We start from the raw sequence: 21,561 nt of genomic DNA, 5'->3' as shown, positions 1-21,561 counted from the left end.
ATGGGGCTCAATGCTTGGGAAACCTGTTTATGAAGGTGTTATTTTTTTTACAGTGAGCTTTAGAGATCCCTTTCTTAAAAGCAGTTATTTTACACTTTTGATGTAGTTGGAAGTTAGAACACTTTCCTTGTGGCACAGCATTTTGTAATGTTTTCCTTCACAGGGCCATGATGGCTCACTTATCTGCAACCTGCAACTACAGCCATTTTGCCAGGCTCTTTCAGAAACAGCTTATTCAGGTAAACGACTTGATATTTTTAATTAATTTATACAGCAAAGCAGACTTGTTCTTTGTTCAGCCTGTGGAAAAAAAACTATAGCTTGCAAGTTTCTTTGGGGTTTGCCTATTGAACTTTCTTGAGAGTGCCAAGTTTTCAGAATGGGAATTCTCTTAGTTTTCCAGTAGTATAAATCAGTGCTAAGTTACTCATCAACCATTCGTCATGTTATTTACTTTGACCTTCAGAACTGTTAAGGTTTTTAGACATTTGAAGGATGTATTTTGACATGTGTCAAACACTGAGGTTCCCAGTTATATTCATTAGCAATAGGAGGGGTGCTACCTGCAGAGAGTCTTTGTTCTTCTGCATAACACTGCAACAGCCTTTTCTTGATACAGTCTTGCGGTGGTAGTTTGCAGGGCTTTTTGGCCAGTTACAGGCATCATATTATTTCACTGTAATTGAAGAAATGAAGGGGAAAAAAATGATGCTTCTGACTGGATTGTGGCTATTCACTGCACTCTCTACAAATGGCTGGCTTATTCTGGATTTTTTTTTTTTTTTAATAGCAAAACAGGTACAAAGCCTTGCCTTGAGCATTAGCCACCACACACTGCCAGGAAGTTGTGAGCTGTTGGAGTGTTGAAAATTCCTCTAGTGTTCAATTTGAATTGACATCAGTGTTCTGTCTGTGTGTGTGTGTGTGTGTGTGTGTTCAGAGAGATTGTGGAAAAGAGGCAAGTTGGACTTTGTTGAGGGAAAGAGATGAGATGGACTTGGTTGCATAAATTGGATTTAATGTAGTCCTAGGTGATATATTTCTCTTTTGTACCTGCCTTCTTAATGAAGACTGCAGAGTTTCATGTGGATAAACAAAGATTTAAACTGATAATTAGGAGTTTTCACTTAATCCAATGTGTGTGACTGGAAAGTGAGTGTGGAATCTTGAGTGTATTATGACACTGATGCAGAAAACCTAGTCTGAGGATTTGTGTCAAGGCCTGATAACTCACTAGTTGGAAAGGGTAACAAGATGGTCCTTTAGGAAAGGAGGATACTCAGTTTGGAATAAATGGACCTAGTAATAGGTTGCTTGATAGACAAAGTTAAATGTTGCTTTTCAGTATGACTTCTCATTAAAATTGTCCTGATTTAGATGTAGAGGAGTATGCAGTCATCTTTTCTCTTTACTCATAATTGTCTAGATTATGTCTGGAGTATTATGCCTAGTTCTGGGCTCACCTGTACAAGAAAGAAATAGACTTACTAGAGCAAGTTCAGCACAGGGCCACATAAATAAAGGGATTGGTGCAATTTTTAGATGAGGAAAAGCTGAGGGGGCTGGGACTGTTTAGCTTGGAGAAGAGCAGGCTCTAGGTTATTTCAGTGCTGTGTATAAATACTTGATGAGTGGTAATGAAGAGAGAGGCAGATTCTCCTTAGTGTTCACTGACAGGACATGAGGTAACAGACACAAACTGAGAGGAAGGAAATTCCATCTGAAGGCAGCAATAGTAATGCTTCTTTATTGTAAGGATGGTCAGCAAATCGGGTTGCCTGGAGAGGTTGTGAAGTCCCCATCTGTGGTGACATTCAAAACCTGTTTGGATGTGGCCCTGTACAACCTGCTGTAGGTGATACTGACTGAGCAGGAACGTTGGATTAGATGATCCAGGAGACCCTTCCAGTTCTGTGGTTCTGTGATTCTTTGGGCCCTGAGTAATATCTACATGTCTGAGGGAGGATAGCACTCTTTTTTTTAACTTCAACTCTGGGAAAACCTGGTTTGGGAATGTACAGTGCAGAGTTGTGGTCCTTGGAGCCTGGGTTAAAGGTGCTGCTGAGTGGTTCATCAGGATCATGGAACTGATAGACTTTTTTCTCCACTCTACACCGTATATAGCCTGCTAGGTGTGTATAGCAGGCTACATTAGATGCATAGGATTGGAGTTCCATCTCACAATCTCTAGGCTGTTTATGGCCAAGATGGGTAGCATGTTTTGGCACAAACAAGAGTCCTGTATGTGGGCCACCTGAAAAGGCCATGGTTGCATTACTTGGAGACAAATTCTTGTGAGGGAAGGAGAATATGTGGATTGGGAGATTAAAGGAAATGGTGCTTTATTACAAGTTTTTCTCCTCACTACTTTTTGTCTCCTGAAGATGTGTAAAGGTCCTACTGGTGGTGGTGCAAGCTGGGGAGACACCCCAGACCAGGATGTCCTTAATATGCTGGGTTCCGACAATCTGAGCCGTTTGAAGAGGCTGCAGGAAAGATTTGTTGTTCCTCAGAGCATCAGAGGACCTTGTCCACCCCCTTCATTTCCAGGGTGCCAGCAGTTCTTCAGGGATTTCATCCTCAGTGCAGGAAGGTTAGCTCTAGCTTGTGGCTGCGGTTTCCTTTGTGAAGTGTGCGGTGAGTGGGGAAGACTGGCATGTCACTCTTAGAGCAAGCAGCTGCTTGGAGAGTGGTGTAACCTAGGTGTATAAGAAATGTTTTTAAGCTGCACAATACCACATTTAGTGTTCTTGGCCAGCACACATGGTGAACATGTAAGCAAGCAGGTTATCTCTGGAGCACGGAATGTGTTTGTGTGTGTTACATTAGACTAGACTACATGGTAATAATTTTCCTTTTATAACACCATGATATCTTCTCACAAGCCATCAGCATTTCCCAGTGCTAACGTATGCAGTGCTGTCTAGCAAGGGCACTGGACTGACCATGAGTTTCTTCTGTGGTAGTCCATGAAGCCAAGGAGTTACAGGATGAACCAGATTCATGATTTTGTTTTTTCACAGTCCACAGCATGGAAGAGTTCTGATCTACATGAGATAGGAATCTTAAGTTCAGTTATTTTACAGCTTCCTGCTTCAACAAATCCATTTCATTATCTTAGTACTGGGACTTGCTAAATAGAGTCTATTTGAAAAAAGTACAAAATAAGGGTGGAAAAGGAGAGGCCAGGGACTACCAGCTTTGTCCCTTGCTGTCAGTCTGTTCCACTGGATGTCTGCTGATGCTTGCTACAACTTCAGAGACAAACTTGAAATTTTGAAATGTGTTAGTGGAATATGTACTGCTGTTTTCAGCCCAGTCTGACTCATCATCATGTTTTGCTGAAGTTACCAGTTCAACCAGCACCTGATGGACAGCCTGTGCCTGAAGATACTGGAGCTGAATGGCCTTTCTGTGGTGGAGCATGAGCACAGGGATGGAGAAGCAGATATGGATGAACAGGTAAGCTTGGTTTTTGCAAGCACATCTGTCAGTAATTTTGCTAAACTGTCTCAGTACCCTGAGAGTTACTGCCTTGATAGTTAGTTTCCTAGAGTTTACTTCACTGTGTTTGCAGGACAAGAGCTTCTTCATTAGATTTTGCCACTTGATTATAGACGTCAGGACCCCTGGATATTTACTTGTGTGCTTCAGGGCACTTCATAGAATTTTGCCATACAGATGCATGATAGTTTGAAAAGTGAGAACATCCTTTTAGGTTGTTAGTACCCTGTATTAGATCTGTGGAGTAACCAAGTTGAGTTGTTGCACTCAGTTGCAGTAGTCCCTCGACACTTTTCCATATGTTAAGATTTTAGTTTGAATGGATTTGTAGTCATGCCTATTCATACCTGTTCAGATGTTTCTTCACTTATTTCTACATATCAAAGGTGTCACAGCTTATAGTCTGTTAGCAAAATAGCAGCCAGAGGTTCAAGAAGACTTGCAGAGCAGTACTGGGATAAAGGAAACATCACGAGATCAGCTGTCTGCCCTCTGAGTGACTCAAAAGTTGCTAATATGAAGGTTTGATTAAGCAGCTGCTTGTTTCAGAAAGCTCTTGAATTTATGTTGTCTTGCTATAAGTGAAGCAGTAGAGGCTGAAGCAATTGGAAGCGCTTGATAAATATATATTTTGGAAACTCGATAAAAATACCTGGTTTGGAAACTTCCTTAAAAGCAGTGGTGGAAGTTATGTGGTCCTTTTATGTAAAGGGAGTGGAAGTTATGCAGTTGCTTTGCCAGTTTAGGGCAGCATTACCTCAGCTTGGATCTGTTTTCATTTCAGGATGAAAAGAAGCGTTTCACTGTGATCCTGTTAAGCCTACGACTTCTTGCCAAGTTCCTGGGGTTTATTGTTTTCTTGCCCTATCGCACTGTGGAGCAACCAACTAGAGACTTGCAAGACTCTGCAGTAGCACTAAGAAACCAAGTAAGAGACCAAACTCTTCCAAGAAATATAACGTGGCCTTTTGCTTGCCAAGCAGGTTTTCTGATTCAAAAAGGGGCTGTTGTGGCCTTTCAAAGCAAGCCATTAGTTCCTGGGATGATGTTGTACTGTTCTGTGTCCTTACTGCATATTTTGAGTTTGGGAACAAAGGAGGTAAGTGTTTAAGCTAGCTAGAAATAGTGAGCAGTGCACTGCTGTTGAGGTATTAGTCTTCCATTACTTCTGCATATCTGGGGCCATCATTCCAGAACACTGACTGGGCTAGAAGGCTTGTATTTACAGTGTAAAATCTATAGATACAAACCCAGGAATGGTTTTACTACTTTTGCAGCCATCTCCTCACAGTGTTGAATGTGAAGAGGCAGGGGTTACGCCTTGACACTGCCTGTACATAGGCTTACAGCTCTACTTGTGGAAGTCCCAGTGGGACATCTGGTTGCCACCACAGTGTGGTTTTCATTTCTGTTCTTGTGCAAAGAAATGTTTTTCTTAGCCAGTGAGTCACCTCTTATTTGTACAGAGTGTGAAAACCTAGAAAGAAATGTCAAGATGTAGGTAAAGTTTCCATTGAAGTATCAAAAGGTAATATCAAGTTGTTGCTTTAACTTCTATCATCCATTAAGAGCCTGCCTATACTGGATGTATTGAAGCTTCTGAGACAATCTATTCGGGATCAACGTTCTATCCTCACTGTTCCTTGGATTGTGGAGTACCTTTCCCTTGTGGACCATGTGGCACCTTTCCTTGATTACTACAGGAAAGTATTTTATCTTTTGCTGCAGATATACAGGTAAGAGCCTGGGAAAGGGTATTTGTGAAGAGCTTTGTTGTCAAGATTTGGTTGCTTAGCTGAGGTGCCTGGTATCTGAGACAGTGGACCTAGTCTGACCTCCTTAGAAGAGTTTGTAGGGTTTCTCTGGGCAAATCAGGAGTACTTCTTACCTTACATAAAGCTGCAAAAGGAGCACATCCTGAACTCTGAGATGAATATTTGGTTTAAATATGTTTTGTCGTTAAGTAAGCAGAATTTCTTAAATCCCTGTTCATTCATTCTACATCTGCAGTTGTGACTTCTAAACCTTGAATTTGAACCTTAGATCTACAAGGTCTGCCATACCTAAATAATCTCTATTTTTCTTTCCCATGTACATGAGAAAAAATGGAAGCATGTTTTAGACAGTTACTGGACAGTGACTTTTCCAGTGTACACTTAAACCAGCATGTTATTCAGATGCATATGTACAAGACAGTGGAGCTTGTGCTCTGCCATTTAGGCAGGCAAGCGAGGAATGTGTAGATGGAGACAAACGGGGTTTGGAAAGTGAATAATTGGGGCACTTTTCTGTATTGAAAATTGAGCTGCTGAAGTCTAACAATGTTCATTCTTGTTGCTTGTGCTTCATGTCAGGTTAATGGTCCTTTCTGAAGATAAGGAGATGAGTTTTCTGAACAAGCTGTTGATCCTTGCAGTTCTGGGTTGGCTTTTCCAGGTAGGGCTCCCAGCATGCACGCGACTCTTCCCTGAAGGCAAGCAGGTCATGAAACTCAACAGAAAATAGTACTGAAATGAGTTAAAACATTGTAAAACAGTAGTTGTTTTCATTGTCAGTTTTTATTTAACACTAGTGTGAGCTTTAAACAAGCCTCTGTATTCTTCTAATGGAAAATTAGTTTTCTTTGGTGGAACTGCAACTTCTTTTCAGTAGGAATTCTAGTTGTTGCTGAAACATTGTGACTTAAAAATCTGCATCCTTGTAAGCAGATTGACAGCTGATTCCTGTTAGAATGGAAGGTTTTGTCCACTAGTGCTAGCTGGCAGCCTTGAATTACTGGGGAATTTTGTCTATTAAAGTGATGAAGTTTCAAAATCCTTCGGTGCCTCCACTTGGAAGCCAGGTAGCTGCTTAGAAGAAACCTGTTGGAGAGTTGAAAAATGCTGTGTGGGGAGGGTGAGGAAGGTGGCTTATGTTACTGTGATCATATTAAATCTTTAATGTTATGGAAAGGTTCTTATTAGGGTGGAGAGGATCCTGAGGAGATTTTGTGGGTGACAGTTTGAGATTTTACTGTCTTCTTTATCAGAAATTGTGTGAATTGCTAACTGTTGTTTGGATTGTAACTGCTGGGGTTTTTGTTTCAGGTTCCGTCAGTCCCTGAAGAATTGTTTTTTACCTCTGATGTAAGGCAGGAGGGATTGGTGATGGATACTGTGACATCTGCCCAGGCTTTGGTAAGTCAGTGCAGTAAAATGTCCTCTGAATCTGTGGATGAGGGTGGACCCACCACAGCCTCAGATGTTTAAGATTTTATCAGGAGCTTGGCTTCAGTGCAGTTGTGTTGGGCATGCACAGTCCAATGGATGTGATGCCCCAGTCTGTCCCAGGTGCATCAGTTACATTCTGGAGTTTAAACTCTTGCAGCTCTGGGGCTGCTGCCAGGCAGGGGGCATCTCACTTGCTGCCACAGTTTGCAGAATAGGAGCCAAGTTTTGTTGAAGGATCAGGTGCTGTTTCCCTGCTCACAGAAGGACAAGGAGAGCTGATAGAACTGTTAGTTTTCCCCAGAAATAACCAAGAGTAGTGTTAAACTCAACAGAAACTCTGATGTGCGGGACTGTAAGAGGAAGGTTGATGTCTTTGGAGTCACCCACTCTCCAGTTGCACAAAACTGGAGTTTCGGGGCAACTGAAAATAGCAGAGGTGAGCAGAAAAGGAGTTCAGTTGATGGCAAGTGTGATGTTTCAGATGATTACCAGACATACATAAGTCCCAGAGAATCCCTAGTATCCCTTGAAAACTGAGCAGCATGTTTGCTACAGTATATGTGTGTCTTGTAGTTAGAATGCTCTGTTTTGCTCTGTCTTCAGTGGCAGAGATGAGATGCAGGTCTGGATGAAGACACCTGTGGAGGCATAATGCGTAGCAGATGTGCCTCGTTTAGTCTCCTTCAGTGATAGGTTTCTCTTTTACAAAAAGCAGCTGTGGTAGTAACCCTGCTTCCCACCTGCAGTCTTCAGCTTTCAGCTTGGCTTTCACAGTGATCAAGCAAAGGCTGAGCTACACTAAATGTGCAGCAGCTCATTGTAAATTACAGGGCTGGACCTAGCACTTGGGCTGCAAAAGTCATGATTTCACTGTGGATTTGTTTGATGGTTTTGGAGTTACCTGCCCCCCCCGCCCCCCCCTTGTGAAATCACCCAGACTAGACTCAGCCGGCTGGAAATTAAGGAACAAAGCTTTATATGTACAGCTTAGCACAATATACAAACACATATTTACAGCTATATACAGAGATATACAAGTTGAAGGTAACACAGAAACACAACAGCCCTCCCAGAAATCAGAGTCGCCAGGAGGGGCTCCCAACCACCCTTCCACTTTCCACCTCTTTACCTTACCCCAGAGTATGCCTTACATGCAAGGTGGCTTTGGAGGATTGGCCAGGGGGGTTAGAAGCAAAAGGATTAACTACACCAAAGCAGCCCAGGGAGAAGGCACAGGCTCCAACAGAGACCCACAGACATCTATGTTTTTGTTCTTGTTTTTATACATCTCAGCAAGCCTATGAGTGAAGTAGACATCACCACTGTTTTCTTTTTACAGCCTACAATCTAATTTCTGTCATTAAAATATTCCAATTTGCCTCACACTAGCAGAAATTCTTGATTTTACTGTGGATTTGGAATCCAGTTATTGTTTTCCTGGAAAGGCAGTTCTGAAACCTGCTTGTGGCTACATATATGGGATTTCTGTTCTGTGAAGACTGCTTCTTTCCTACTGTGTCCTCTTAGCGCTTCGTTCCTTTTCATACCAGGACTCTGTGCCCTTGGTGGATCAGCAGTTACTTTATACCTGCTGCCCGTACCTTGGTGAGTGATTTATTTGTATTTGCTCTATAAAAGAAATCTATTACTGTACATTTATTTCTATTATGTTTTGTAGTTTTGGGGTCATTTGATGATTTGAATACTGAGAATTTTTCTTATCATGCCGCGCAACTTCAGTTCTCAGTTGTACATGACTCAACTTTGATTAAAAAAAGCTGTATTGCAGATGCTCATGCTGCTGTGAATAGCATCTAGAGAAGCTGGGGGGAGGGACTACACTGTTAGAATAGCTGATCTGGAGAGCTGGCATGTGGATGGACAGAGACATCACCTGGAAGGAAGCATTCCAAGGAGTTACACATACAACTTTTCCCCATCATAGGCATAAGGAGAAGTATTTGTACTGTAGGGAATGCCTTGACCATTTATCTGATTCCAGGCAGAAGGGAAGGATCCTTTTGTACCCTGGTGCTTTGTCAGGTTGTTGTTTTGAGATACTGCAGGTGAAATGTGTCGCTGTAGAGAACAGATTCCTAGACAGTGGGATGGTGCTCTACTTCCTGGGATTTTCCTTGAAAAACTGTGTGTTAAATCTGCACCATGAGAATTTCTAGGGGTTGAACATGTTTTTGGGCTTTCCCTCTGGTGTTTAGTCCGGACCATATTGGAATTGTGTGTAACTCTGCCTTGTCTGTTGTAGACTTTACAGTTCTGCTTGCCATGCTAAAAATGGATGCACTGAAGTGGCTGTTCCCTGATCCTTGTGAACAAATGCTGTGTGCCAGGAAGCTTCTTTGAAGCCTCCTCTTTTATCTTCAGAGCTTTGCCTGCCTTCTTGTGTCCTGCCAGTTAAATGGGTGGGATGTCCTTCTGCTTTTCTGAAACCTCAGCTTTTACAGAAGTTGAATCTGCTCTGGGAGCAGGACTGACAGTGTGAAAGTTACCTTCTTGAGTTTTGATTTGTTCCCTGGATCATGGGTGTTATGAACGTGTTTGTGTGTGTCTTTGTACAGGTGAGCTGCGGAAGCTACTTGCCTCTTTTGTGGCTGGCAGTGGAGCAAAAAATGGTGGCTTTATAAGGAAAATCACTCCCACAGCTGCAGAGTCCTTGGCATCCAAGGCTTCTGTCACACAGCGGAAACTGCAGGTGATGAAACAAAGGAGTCTCAAGGGAAAGCAGGGCAGGAGAAGTTACTTGTGAGGGCAGGGCGTACAATGGTGTCTGTCTTAGTGTGTGGGAAAGAAAAGAATGGGCCTAGGCAGCAGAGAACATCGTGTTTAACAGTTGGGTATCCTTACTCCACTTTCTTTTGGTTTTGTTAGGGGGCTGGAGAACATGTGAGTGTTGAAATTGAGATAACATCAGTAAAAGTTCTTCCTACTGGAACAACTAGCCTATCTCTGTCTGCTTCTTCTCCAGCAGAACATGTTGATGTTTTTCAACATGTTGATGTGTTTCTCTTGCTCTCTTTTGGTTAGATTGTAGCCATGCTTTCGAAAAGGGTTAAAATCCTACAGGATTAGCCAGCCTGTAATTCAAAGTGCAAAGCCTTTCTTTCCAGAAACAAACCCCATGTGGTGATTTGCTACCAGAGAAGGGCGACAAAGCTGGTGAAAGACCTGGAACACAAACTCTATGAGGAGAGGCTGAGGGAGCTGGGGTTGTTTAGCCTGGGAAGAGAAGGATCAGGGGGGACCTCAATGGTGTCTACAGCTACCTGAGAAGGGAGATTGTAGCCAGGTAGGGGTTGGTCTCTTCTTCCAGGCAACCAGCAATAGAACAAGGGGACACAGTCTCAGGTTGTGCCAGGGAAGTATAGGCTGGATGTTAGGAGGAAGTTCTTCCCAGAGAGAGTGATTGGCATTGGAATGGGCTGCCCAGGGAGGTGGTGGAGTCACCATCCCTGGAGGTGTTCAAGAAAAGACTGGATGAAGCATTTTGTGCCGTGGTCTAGTTGACTGCATAGGGCTGGGTGCTAGGTTGGACTGGATGATTTTGGAGGTCTCTTCCAACCTGATTGATTCTATTCTGTGACTTGCTGTGCATTTACTTTTGCATCTTCATAAACCCTGGTAATGAGCTTTAGGTCAAACAGTGTGAAGGAAATTGCAAATATTTCACAGAGGTGCTGCATGCTACAACAGCAGAAAGTTCTAGAGCAGGCAAATTGCTTGACCTGACCACAATTCCTGGATGGTAGTTCATGTGCATTCCTATGTTGGAGAGGGGCATCCAGGTGAAGTGCTCTAATCAGTTGTAGCACTTTTTTTCTTGAACAGGCAGAACTGGAACAGGCCTTCTTCCACAACCAGCCTCCCTCCCTCCGGAGAACAGTTGAGTTTGTGGCAGAAAGAGTGGGATCCAACTGTGTTAAGCACATCAAGTAAGTGCTGGGGATCTGTTCTGTGACTTTAGAGGTTACTTTACTGAGGAATAGAGTTGATCCTTTGGAATTGTATGTATAGGGGAAAGAAAGCTTCCCTTGGAATATGCTCTGTAGCTGTATGAGGCTGTGACAGGGATCCTCATTGCCATCACCAAGGGAAATTTATGAAAGGATGCACAGAGGATGGTGTGGGACACTTAGAATGGGAACACAGTGCAGCATTTTGAGACTTTGTATCCCTTTCCAAATGCTCTTGCCAAACAATTGGAAAAATCAGATCAGATGGATCTCTGGAGATCACCTGATATAAACTCCTCAAAGCAGATCCAGCTTTCATCAGCCATGGGGAACAGTAATTTCCCTTACTTGCTGGCTGTGCTATTGCTAATGTGAGTCCAGTGTAAGGTTGGCTTTCTTTGGGCACTGCTAACTTACTTTGTTTCTCTACTAGGAGCCACATATCCTTTTGTGCAGAGCTACTCCCTAGCCATTAGACCCCAGCTATTATGGGTGTGCAGTCACTGCCCCATCATCAACATATTTCTCCATCTTGTCACAGTCATGAATGGCAGCCTTGCCCTCTGGCTTGTCGCTCATGAGCTTGTTCAGAGTTTGCACTGTCCCATTCTCCATTTGTTGAAGACATAAAAAGATATCAGCCCAGAAGGAATGCTGGCTGTTGGTATCTTTAAACTTCTGACCATTATTAATTGAGAGTGTGAGGTTACTGCTACCAGAATAGATACTTGCAGCCATGCGTCTTTCTGCTTAAAGGCTTTCACTCTTAGTACTGTTTTGGTATCTTTGTTGCAGTTTTTGTCCTTACAAAAAGTGGAAGGAAGCAGCACAGCACTAAACACTGTGTGGTTAATTCTTCTTTGGCATGTGGCATGGGTATCCTGCTAAATTGGTGAGGATGGCTAGTTAGTGTGTGCTGTTTCTTCTGTTGATTTCAGTCTATTTTTTTGCAGGGCCACACTGGTAGCAGAGCTGGTTCAAAGGGCTGAAGTCATGTTGCAGGATAAAGTGAAGGAGGAGAATGCTAACCATGACAAGCTGCTTGAAGAGGTGTGCGCTCATCTGTATGAGGAAGGCGCCCAGGCACTTGTCAAAGGCAGAGAGTAAGGAGGAAAAGTGATTTAAACTTGTGCCTTCCTTTCTCTTAGTGTAGAATCAGTAGCCTGGCTTGGCTTGGCCTGTCAAACTTGGCTGCTGCTAAGTATCGACTCTGCCCCTGACCTCTGCTATTCTTAGGGTGACTGTCCACTGCATCTCTGGCCAGTTAGCACCCTATTTGTAGGAAGAAGTAAAGGTGTTGTGTGCCCCTCTGCATGCAGCTCCAAATGGATGTCCACCACAGCCATAGTGTTTTCTTTCCTCAGAAAATCGAGTATGGCAGTGAGTGGCTTGTACTTGCTCTGTCCTTGTCTGGCTCTTTCGCTCTGACTTATTTCACTGCGCTCTTGCAGCTGGTATTGACTTTAAGAGGGTGTGTGAAAGTTGCTACAGTGATGAACCTCTCAGGGTTGGCTAAGAACTCTGTCTAATGCTGTGGCACGTTTTTTTTGTTCTTTTGCAGATTCTGCAAAAAGAAAGGTCCTGAGGCAGTGAGAGTGTTACTGCCAGAAGAGACATCTGCTGCCGTACGTGTTTGCACTAAAGCTGTTTACAAGCCTTCACTTCGATCTTAGTTCATTACTATTTTTCTATTGGTGCTTCACTTGGCCCTGAATAGCTTAGGAGAGTGAAATCTATTGATGTCCCCATGTGAGGACTGATAGCTAAGGAGAGTCAACTCTGTCAGGCTGCTTTGTGTATTCTGGCCAAAGTGATACTCCACCCAGTAGCTGTTGAGACTAGAATGGTGTATAAATTGCATTCATCTAGCAAGGATGACACTGCTGTTTTATTATCAACTTTGCCAAGAGTCAGTGGAGTGTGTTTGGGGTTAATGAGGTTTTGGGAAGTCAAAATGGGTCTGTCCTATTACCCACAGTAGCTCTCATGGAGGTGGTGGTGCTCTGTTGAAATGCCACATGTCAGAATTAAGCTTTTTCCCCTCTAGACTTCCTTGTGAGATCTCACTGACTACTGCTGTGGCTGGTTGTAAATTTCTTGTTGCTTGTTATCTTCCCTGTAAAGGTTTTAAGTAGTGCAGAAGACATTGCAGTGGAACTGGCTACTGAGAAAGCTTGTGGCTGGCTTTCTGCCAACATTGCAGGTGAGTCTGCATACCCTGACCTGGCACTTGTTACCTGTGTGTTGTACTCTTTGTTTGTTTTTTTTGTCTGAGCTCAAGGGATAGAATTTAGTTGGGTTATTGTTTGGTTTTTTTTCAGTGGGAAGCATGCAGTTGCTCTATCCCTCCTTGTTTAGGAATAAGATGAATGATTTCTAGCTCTCAAAGTCTTCAGGGATTTTTTTTCAGGCTTGGCCCATGTCTAAGTGATTCTTGGTTATGGAGGCTTGTAGGATGGTGACAGCAAATACTGCTTCTCAAAATGTCACCTAGGCTAAGTTGTTGCAGCACTTCAGACTTAGGGTACAGACAACTGCCCTCTCAAGCCACCTCATATTCCACGTGTCCAGAGTGCTTCTGAAGTCTGTAAAACAAGCACTTCATGGACTGGATGTATTTTCAGCATGCTGAAGACAGCTATAGGCCTTTTACTCTGTAATAGTGCTCTGGCAAGGCCTCACAATTTCTGAAAACCCATTGCTTCAGGAGGCTGTGCCAAGAATTCAGGGAGGAATATCCAGCACTGTTTGCAGCAGCAGGAGTTTAGTGTTTTGGATGCTGGTCAAAGCCTATTTTGGTAGTAAGCATATGGCTTTGATGGGCACAGTGGCTGAACTGGTGTGACCACGCTGATTCAGCTTTCAGTTTTGGCATGGCTTTCTGGCTTAGCCACTGTTTGTTAAATCTGCTGAAAGATTTTGATGGAAAAGGAGATGAGTGGTACCTGGAGTGGCCTTGTAGAGCTGTTGGTTATCACTTGGTACCCGTGCCTCTGCGCATTAAGTGCAGTGGGAGCTCAGAGTGAGAGGGATTTGAGAGCATAAATGTCCTTTCCTCCTTTGCCATGGCCCTTGTAATGAGAGGCTAATATGGGTAGTGTTTGGAACCAGCTGTCTGCCTCACTGGAAAGAAAAGCTGGACTAGACAGGATTTGTTCCTTGTTCTTTGTAGCACTCATCAAAAGAGAAGTGAAGACAACCTTCAATAGAATGCTGAAAGTCCCAGGGCTTCCCTTGTCCAGCGAGGACGCTCTGGAGTTGAGAAGGGACTGCCCTCCAGGCTGCCAGCACTCTACTCCATTTCCCTCCCAGATTATAAATGAGATTAAGGTACTTTCACTTCCTGTCTTGCCCTCACTCTCTTCTGATTTTTCACATTGGTGGATTTTTTGAGATTTTGGTTCTTAAAAGAGAATGTTCTGGCTCTAAGGAACTGGCCATGAGCAGTGTTCAGGAGGCACAATGGAAGCGTCTTATGTTTTTTTCTTCTCCCTGCTTGCTTTTTTCTTTTGCTATCTTGCATGAGCTAAAATAAAAAGAGGAGGGTGAGGTAGAGATGAAACCAGGGGCTCTGTGTAAGATGTTCCTCTTTCAAGATATTTTTGTTTGGTGTCTTGAGATGTAGCCTTCAAATTTCTGTTTGTTTTCTTTTGATTTCCATCCTGGGTTTCTGATGGTGGTAAATTGCCAAACCAGTTTTCATACCATAACCCTGTCAGTGCGCATTGTACTCAGCTTTGAGTTAGCACTGAAGCTACCTTGGTAATAGAAGAGGACTCTGGATTTCTGTAGCACCTCTATCCTGAACTTGCTTGCTTCACTACCAGATATATCTAGAACTTTGAAAACTGGTTACTGCTCAGAAGGGTGAACTGGTTGCCCTCACTGACTAACTTTGTAACATTAGTGAGAGCTATGGTAGAAATTCAGCCTTAGGTAATGTGGGAAAATGCAGCTTTAATCTGTTTTCTGAAAAGGATACTTGCGTAGGTTTTTTTCAGTAGTATCTGTTAGGAGGATCTGAGAACTGTCTATGTACTGTGGTGTCACAGGTTCAAAGATCTGCTTGTGGAAATGCAGGATACTAATGGGTGAATTACTGCTGTCCTTTTCATCAAGGATGTGCTCTGTGTTGCTGTGGGCCCACGGGACGAAGGTGAAATGATTGACTGCGTCTGTCTGGAGTGCTTGCTGGGAAGATTGAGTCAGTGTCTTCGATGCAGAAAGGTAGAATAAGAAGACAAAAAACCCAACAACCCCCCCTGCCATACAACTTCAAGCTGTCTTCATACTTGTTGGTTCACCTTATCTCATAGTTGAGTTCAGTTGAATGTTTTTTGTTTGAGCTGAAATGTAACAAAGCTGCACAGTTTTTATACTGTGCATTTCTGGTGGTTGTTAAAATCAGCCTTTCAGGAGTCCTTCTTCATGTATGATCTTTTCTTGTCTGTCTCTAATGGTCTCCTGATGACAGCTCCCTGCTTCATGCTGTAAATACCCTGCTCTCTGATGCTTCTGTCTGATGTGTAGTGGACTTTGTCCATTCTGCATTATGGGGACAAACATACAACTTTATTGTTTGTTTTCCAGTTCATGTGTCCCACATCAGAACAGCAGCTGGCAAAGTGCACAGTTGAGTTGGCTTCTTTGCTGGGTAAGTCAGTCATGATATAAGCCATTTAAGACTGAAATCTGTTATTGTAGTTCCCTTAAATCCTTGCACTAGGAGACCTCAGTGTTTGATGTTCCATTCTCTTTGGTGTCATTGAGTCTGCAGATTTTTTTCTGAGTGGCTGCTTCTATTCCCTTCCACCTGCTGCAAAACAGCATCATACTGTGACCAACCTTCCTTCTGATGTCTGTGCTCATTCACGTGCTTTGGAGTTTGTTTACTGATCTCTTCATTTAAATACATGATATGCTTGCCAGCACTTCTGCCTCTGGAAAGTTCCAGCTGAGGGTTTGGGTTTTTTCCTATAGAAGTAAGGGCTTTAAATTACATGCTCACTTCAGTTATATTTTTGTGGCTTTTTTTGGAGAGAATGGCATTAAGTTGTTATCTGTGTATTGTGACTCTTGTTCACGTTTTCACTTTGGTGTTTGTGTTGCCTGGGGTTTTTGGGGTTTGTGGGGGTGGTTTTAGGGGGGTTGGGGTTTTTGGTTGTGTTTTTTTTGTTTGTTTGGTGGTTTTTTTGTTTGTTTGGTTTTGTTTGTTTGTTTTTCTTCTTGCTCCAATGTGTTAAGATGCTTTTCTCAGCAGGAGCTAGTGATCTGGGTGCAGGTGTTGTCTCTGGGCAGCTTTCTAGTTTCCAGGGTTTAGAACCTTCCTAAGGGTTCTAAACTTATAAGGGTTTTCCTTCATAAAGCAGTTCAGAGCTGAACGTTCTGGAATCTCATTCTGAGAAGGCAGCAATGTAAACCTATGCCATTGGGTTAGACTGCCGAGGAAGATCAGTGTATGTGTAGCTGCAATTAAACACTGCTGTGCTTTACTTTCACTTGTATGAGGTTCTGCAGCTCCGCCTGTAGTCAGAACTAAACAACTATTTAATCTGTTCTTAGATTTAAATGTTGTTACGGTGTGTTACTTGCCTTTAGAGTAGCTTCTCATTTGGTCTATATTAGGCTGTTTTATCTGTGGTCAGCTGTCTTTTAAGACTTGGGGGTATGTGCCAGCCAGTGGTGGTGTTTATCTGACTACTGTAAATCTCTTCTGTGCAGTACTCATTTGTGTAGTTTCAAAGGTCCTGATTTTTGCACGCTTCTAAACTGCAGTCCTCTTAGGTTCACTGCTTCTCACTTGCTAATTTTTTTTCCTTCAGTGGCTGTTTAGGTGCCAGCTATGCAGAATGTGTTGCTAAAGCGAGATGACGACTGTAAAAAGAAACAATGTAGCTATAGAAGTTCGTCTTCCTTTCCTTACAGTTTCAGATCGTGTTCCTCTGAGTCTCACAATCAAGTTCCCGGAGAAGAGCTCCGAGAGGCTGCGTGTAAATAGTAATCCCACATATGGCCTTCTAAAACTGCTGCTTTCCATCTGGAAGGAGGACTTTGGGATACCTGTTCCTGTGCAGCTGATGTTCAGCAAGAAGAACATGGGTTATCTTGCAGAGGTTGAGAAGCGAGAGGTAAAGCTTGCTGCAACCTGTGGAGTTGCAGGTGTTCACTCTGGTCTGTTACCTTTCTGTAGGAGTTCTGCCTGCCTGCAGCATTAGCTAATTGCTCATATGAATGAGGCCAGGGGGGTTTGGGCTGCTTGTAGCTGGCCTTGTTTCTGCAGGGGCAGAGACTAGGAGCATTCCTGCTGCTTGTCAGTGTTGATCCCTGCCAGGGGGGCGGTCAGCAAGGCACAGTTTAATTTAGAAACAAATGACAAAATGGCCCATTTGGCCTTGGAGACTGAGGACTGAACACAGGTGACTGTTCCATTCCTGTCTCTTAACAGCTTTCATTTTTGCCTCTGTACCGGTGTTAGACCTTGTAAGATCTTCCATTAAGGGAGCTGAAAATTGCCTTATCTAGTTGCAGGCTAAAGGCAGCTTATTCTGGGAGGCCATTTTTCAAACTGTTCTTGAACACACAGGAATTAACACACAGTGTGGAAACTGAGACATTTTGAGACTTGATGGTAGGATATGATGTATGAACGAAAGGAATGTTGTTCACTTACTTTCAGTGTTACTCTTCGGTGTCCTTTGTTCCCACAGGCAGACAAATAATTTGCTTTTCTTTACTCCACATTCTGATCCAAGAAGCAAACCATAAATTATGTAGGGGTAAAGAAATTAACATATTGATAATTATTCATCCTTTTCCTCTTCTGCAGTGGGATTTGTTCCTTTTCATGCTTCATGGTCTTGTAGAACATGAACTAATGAGGACTAGTGAAATAAAGAGTTGCTTGCATAGCCTTGAGGAACATCCTTGGCCCTCAGTAAGTACTTAAATGTGTGTGAACAGTGAGATTAAAAAGTAAAATTACTTAAACTTGTAGTTCTGTTTCATGTAAATGAAGCACATAACCTTTCCTAGCTGTAGTTCCCACTTGATGCAGCAGAATGACTGGCTTCCAGCAAGTTTGCTATTGTAATTGCTTGCCTGGCTGCAGGCTGTACTGGTGTGAATCCCAGCACTGCCTGTGCGGTGTTGTCTGGCTGCAGGCTGTACTGGTGTGAATCCCAGCACGGCCTGTCAAGTGGAAACGTTTCCAAGGATACTGTAACCGCTTAAGAGACTGACTGGCTCTGTTACCATTTCTCAGTTCTCGCCTGAATGTGTATGCCACGCTTCAGCCAAGAATGACATATTGGAAGGGGTCTTAACTGCAACCAGACTTGCTTTTAGATCTCTTAGCCTCCTACCACCGGAGTGGGAGAGCAGTCAAAAAAGGCAAGAGAACGCCCAACTCCTTTGCTAAAGATGGACACTACTTCAAGGCTGGTGAGCACTTGCTGGAGATGTTTAGCCATTTAAACTGTGGCACTAATCATTTCTGAGAAGGGTGTGCAGGGCAGACTGAACATGGAGACCTACAGGCATGCATCTTTGCAATCAATTTTGTGGCTTGTCTAGATTTCTGCACCGGAATTCTTCACTAGAAAAAAAATACTCAAGGCTCTTTGTTGGCATTTACTAATGCAGGATTTCTGGTTTGTATCTCTGTGTGACAGGATTTCTTGGAAGAACTGGAAGTGCTGTCCAGAAGATTTGTTACAGAACATCACAGAGAAGAGCCCAGGACTAACCGGTGTGAACTGCCCAGACAATCTCTGGGTACTGTGGCAGCACAAAGTTAGTGAAGGTGAACTCTCTGGTGTCTAAAATCACTGATGAAGACACAACAGAATTTTCAGTGTTCCTGAATGCAGTGCAAGCTATTTGCTGGGAGCTCACTGCAGAGAAGAGGTCACTTTGTGCAAAATCTGCACTGGTTCATGGATATTTTGCCATGGTGGCTATGCTGAAGGATGTTAAATCAGCAAGTGGGTCTCTACGTTTAAAAAATAAGTCCTTTAAGCACCTTGATCATGGCTCAGAGCAATCATTTTTCAGACTCATAAACATTTGGTGTATTTGTGCAGCAATAGGCTGCACCCGAACCCAGGAGTCGGCTCAAGTGGACACATAACTTCATGATCACAGAGGTGGCTTCCTGGTAGCTGCCTCATCTCTTAATGTGATTCCTAATGCTGTCTTTTAACAGGGGAAGGAAAAGGTGAACCTCTGTGACACCAAGATGAGCCTTTATTTATTTTTCATTGTAAGCTCGATTTTGAAGGTTTGGTTTTAATATTTTTAAACTTCTTTTGAAAGTTAAACTGTGTTAAATATAAACAGCAGAAGGCTAATGGCATTATTCTCAAATAACAGATGCATCTCTCATTGGAAACAGAATTTGTAATTATTTCCCAAGGTTTTTAACAGAAAATAGCTGTTTATATTTTGTACTGGAGACAGTATTTTTTAAGACACTTTCATAGTTTGTGAAGATGAGTGACATCTGGCTGTTACGGTGTTTGATAATCCCTCTTGCCTTGAGTTTGGGTTTTATCAGACAGGAAGTGCTGCAGCAAGAAAACTACAGCCTGGAGGATCAGACATAATGGTAGTGCAGAAGCACTGTGACATCCCCTGGAGAGCTGCTTGTGAAAGGAATCCTTTTCGTGGAGGACAGTGAGTGTGACCTCCCATTCACCTCACCACACCTTACCTTAAATTGGGGTTTGTGGTGGGGACTATTGGTGGCTAGCAGAGTTTGATTAGATGTTCGTTAGTGATCTTACAGGGATTTTACCCTCCCTGTAGGAGTGAGGACGTTGTTTCCTTGTGTCTAGGAGCGTCCTGTTAGTGCAGGGTGTTCATCAGAAAGAAAATGCCCTGTTTGGCCAGAACATCTGGACAAGGTGAAGCCCAAAGCTTTTAAATTTGCTAATTAACTTACCTCTTCCTTGTGTAAGGTGAGAAAAGTAAACCTGTGGGCGTCAGTGATTTGGGAAAACCCACAAACAGACCTGCTTGGGTAGAACTATTAAACTATAGCTGCTGGAGAGGGAGAAACTTCAGTGCCTGAACTGTACTGAGGGTTTTCTTGACATGGTTACTAAGCGCTGCAGTGCGATTTGGCAGCTGCATGCTCCATCTTAGGGGTTTTCTGATGTGCTTGAAGAAGAGGGTCCCCAGAAGCAGGCATATGGTGTATGCAGCAAGGACAGGGTAAAGCAAACAGAAGTAGCAAGTACACCCCATCCTAACCACACCTGCTTCCCAGGGCTGAGTACTGTGTCACGTTTTGCTGCAGAGCTCATCTGGAGTTGTCATTCATCATAATAAACATGATTCAATGTCCTGGTTTGTGTTGAAGCTGTCACTATGTGACCTATGTGTCCTGGGCTGAAGTGCAGAAAGGTACCTTGTCACAAAGCATGGGGCAGAGAAAGTTTTGTAATATTGCTTGTGTGCTTATACTGGAATACAACTTTATTTGCGGGGGGCAGTGTTGTGGAGGGAGGAGAAGGTGGAATCTCTAAAGGTTAAAAAGGTGCTCTGGACTCTGGGACTGCATTTAATTTGGTGAGTTTTACATCTGTTTATCCATGGGGACGGCTGTTTCCATGAAATCCATGTGTCTGAATTGTTATCTAATGTAACATGCTTGGAATTTTTTCTTTAAAAGGTGACCAAGCCTGGAGAGCAGTTTACTTCCAGAGAGCAGAGTTGTGCCCTCTAGGCCAGAAGGCAGCCAGGTCTTGAATGCAAACCAGCAGGTAAGAAACAGAAGTTTCAACGTTCTTATGTCCTAATGCAGTTACTTGCATTCCTGGGCCTCAGCCTTGGCTGCTCTCTAGAACCAGACAGCTGATGCTAAGCCCTGGGAGCAGTTGTGTAGCACACAGCTTTCTGCCTGGGGATGCTCAGCAGTGGGGTTGCACGATGCTGCAGTACCCCTGGCATGGCTGACTTAGCATCATACCTGGTCCTTTGTGTGCGGCCTCTACCTGTAGGGTAAGCTGTGCTGCAAAGTAGAGCAGAAGAGAGTTCACAGCAAGCTAGATCAGTGTGTGGCCTTCCTTCTGTCAGTCTTCCCTACTGCAAACGCAAAACTCTCAAAATATCGAGTTTTGTTAACTTCCTTCTGGGTGTGCAGGCAGAGTTGTGTGGACTCTGAAAGAAGCTTCAGCTACTGTCTTATTTCAAAACCAACCAAAAAAAAACCCTCTTTCTTGGCCAAGGCCCCGTGTCACAGAGACAGAAGCAAACTGATACTGCATGCAGATTTCTCAGCAGGTAAGTGGGAGCTCTACATCTTTTATCACCAGCTTGACTTTTCCTTCTCCATCCAGTATAGCTGCACAGATGGGTATCTACCTTAGCTCATGCAGAATAATGTAGGGCAGGATTTTTTTGTGTAGAAAATACCATTTATTGTGGATATGAAAATAGCAATCTCAAGTAAGAGCAGAGATGTAGTAGGTGGTACAGCACAACTGCTTTGATCCTCTACTGCTCAGCAGTAACTAACAGGGAGTTGGGTTTTGCCTGCTGTAGATTAACAAAGCATATCTGTTGTATTTTTATTTCTTCCTTTCAAACAAACCAGTTGCAAACGTTAACAGGTACCATAAAATGTTATATTTGCAAAAGAAAACATTGATATAAATAGGCTTATTACTACCACCTGGAGCTTGTATTAAAAAAAAAGGTTCAGTTAATTCAATACCAATAAAAAAACCCCTTAGCTCTGACAGCATATAAAAATGCTTCAGACCAAGCCTATATAAATAACTTAATTTGTAAACATAGAAAAAAATCTCATGTGCATATATAAAAATAAACATCTGATGCACTGTACAAGAAGACATTATCCTTCATAGGCACTGGTG

General features: G+C 43.1%; 1 protein-coding gene across 3 annotated transcripts in view; it reads left to right on the top strand.

The window, feature by feature from the left end:
* CDAN1 (codanin 1) overlaps positions 1-20,026 on the top strand; it is a 33,177-nt gene extending 13,151 nt beyond the window's left edge. Inside the window, exons 10-28 of one of the 3 annotated variants that reach the window (XM_064146580.1) lie at positions 164-239; positions 2,385-2,593; positions 3,348-3,462; positions 4,289-4,432; positions 5,074-5,240; positions 5,859-5,940; positions 6,591-6,680; positions 8,264-8,318; positions 9,290-9,423; positions 10,557-10,660; positions 11,635-11,784; positions 12,243-12,306; positions 12,806-12,884; positions 13,854-14,011; positions 14,801-14,908; positions 15,272-15,335; positions 16,607-16,809; positions 17,508-17,615; positions 18,352-20,026. In XM_064146580.1, the coding sequence (XP_064002650.1) occupies positions 164-239; positions 2,385-2,593; positions 3,348-3,462; positions 4,289-4,432; positions 5,074-5,240; positions 5,859-5,940; positions 6,591-6,680; positions 8,264-8,318; positions 9,290-9,423; positions 10,557-10,660; positions 11,635-11,784; positions 12,243-12,306; positions 12,806-12,884; positions 13,854-14,011; positions 14,801-14,908; positions 15,272-15,335; positions 16,607-16,809; positions 17,508-17,615; positions 18,352-18,477 (2,236 nt within the window). In that variant the 3' untranslated portion in view covers positions 18,478-20,026. Of the gene's footprint in view, positions 1-163; positions 240-2,384; positions 2,594-3,347; positions 3,463-4,288; positions 4,433-5,073; positions 5,241-5,858; positions 5,941-6,590; positions 6,681-8,263; positions 8,319-9,289; positions 9,424-10,556; positions 10,661-11,634; positions 11,785-12,242; positions 12,307-12,805; positions 12,885-13,853; positions 14,012-14,800; positions 14,909-15,271; positions 15,336-16,606; positions 16,810-17,507; positions 17,616-18,351 lie in introns of those variants that run through there. The other 2 variants (XM_064146590.1, XR_010302878.1) reach the window with 2 other exon arrangements.
* The last annotated feature ends 1,535 nt before the right edge of the window (positions 20,027-21,561 follow it).

This window comes from Pogoniulus pusillus, chromosome 1 (assembly GCF_015220805.1).
Source record: "Pogoniulus pusillus isolate bPogPus1 chromosome 1, bPogPus1.pri, whole genome shotgun sequence".
Lineage (NCBI taxonomy): Eukaryota > Metazoa > Chordata > Aves > Piciformes > Lybiidae > Pogoniulus > Pogoniulus pusillus.
Note: the sequence above shows the minus strand (reverse complement) of the source record. Positions and strands in the feature narration are given on the sequence as shown.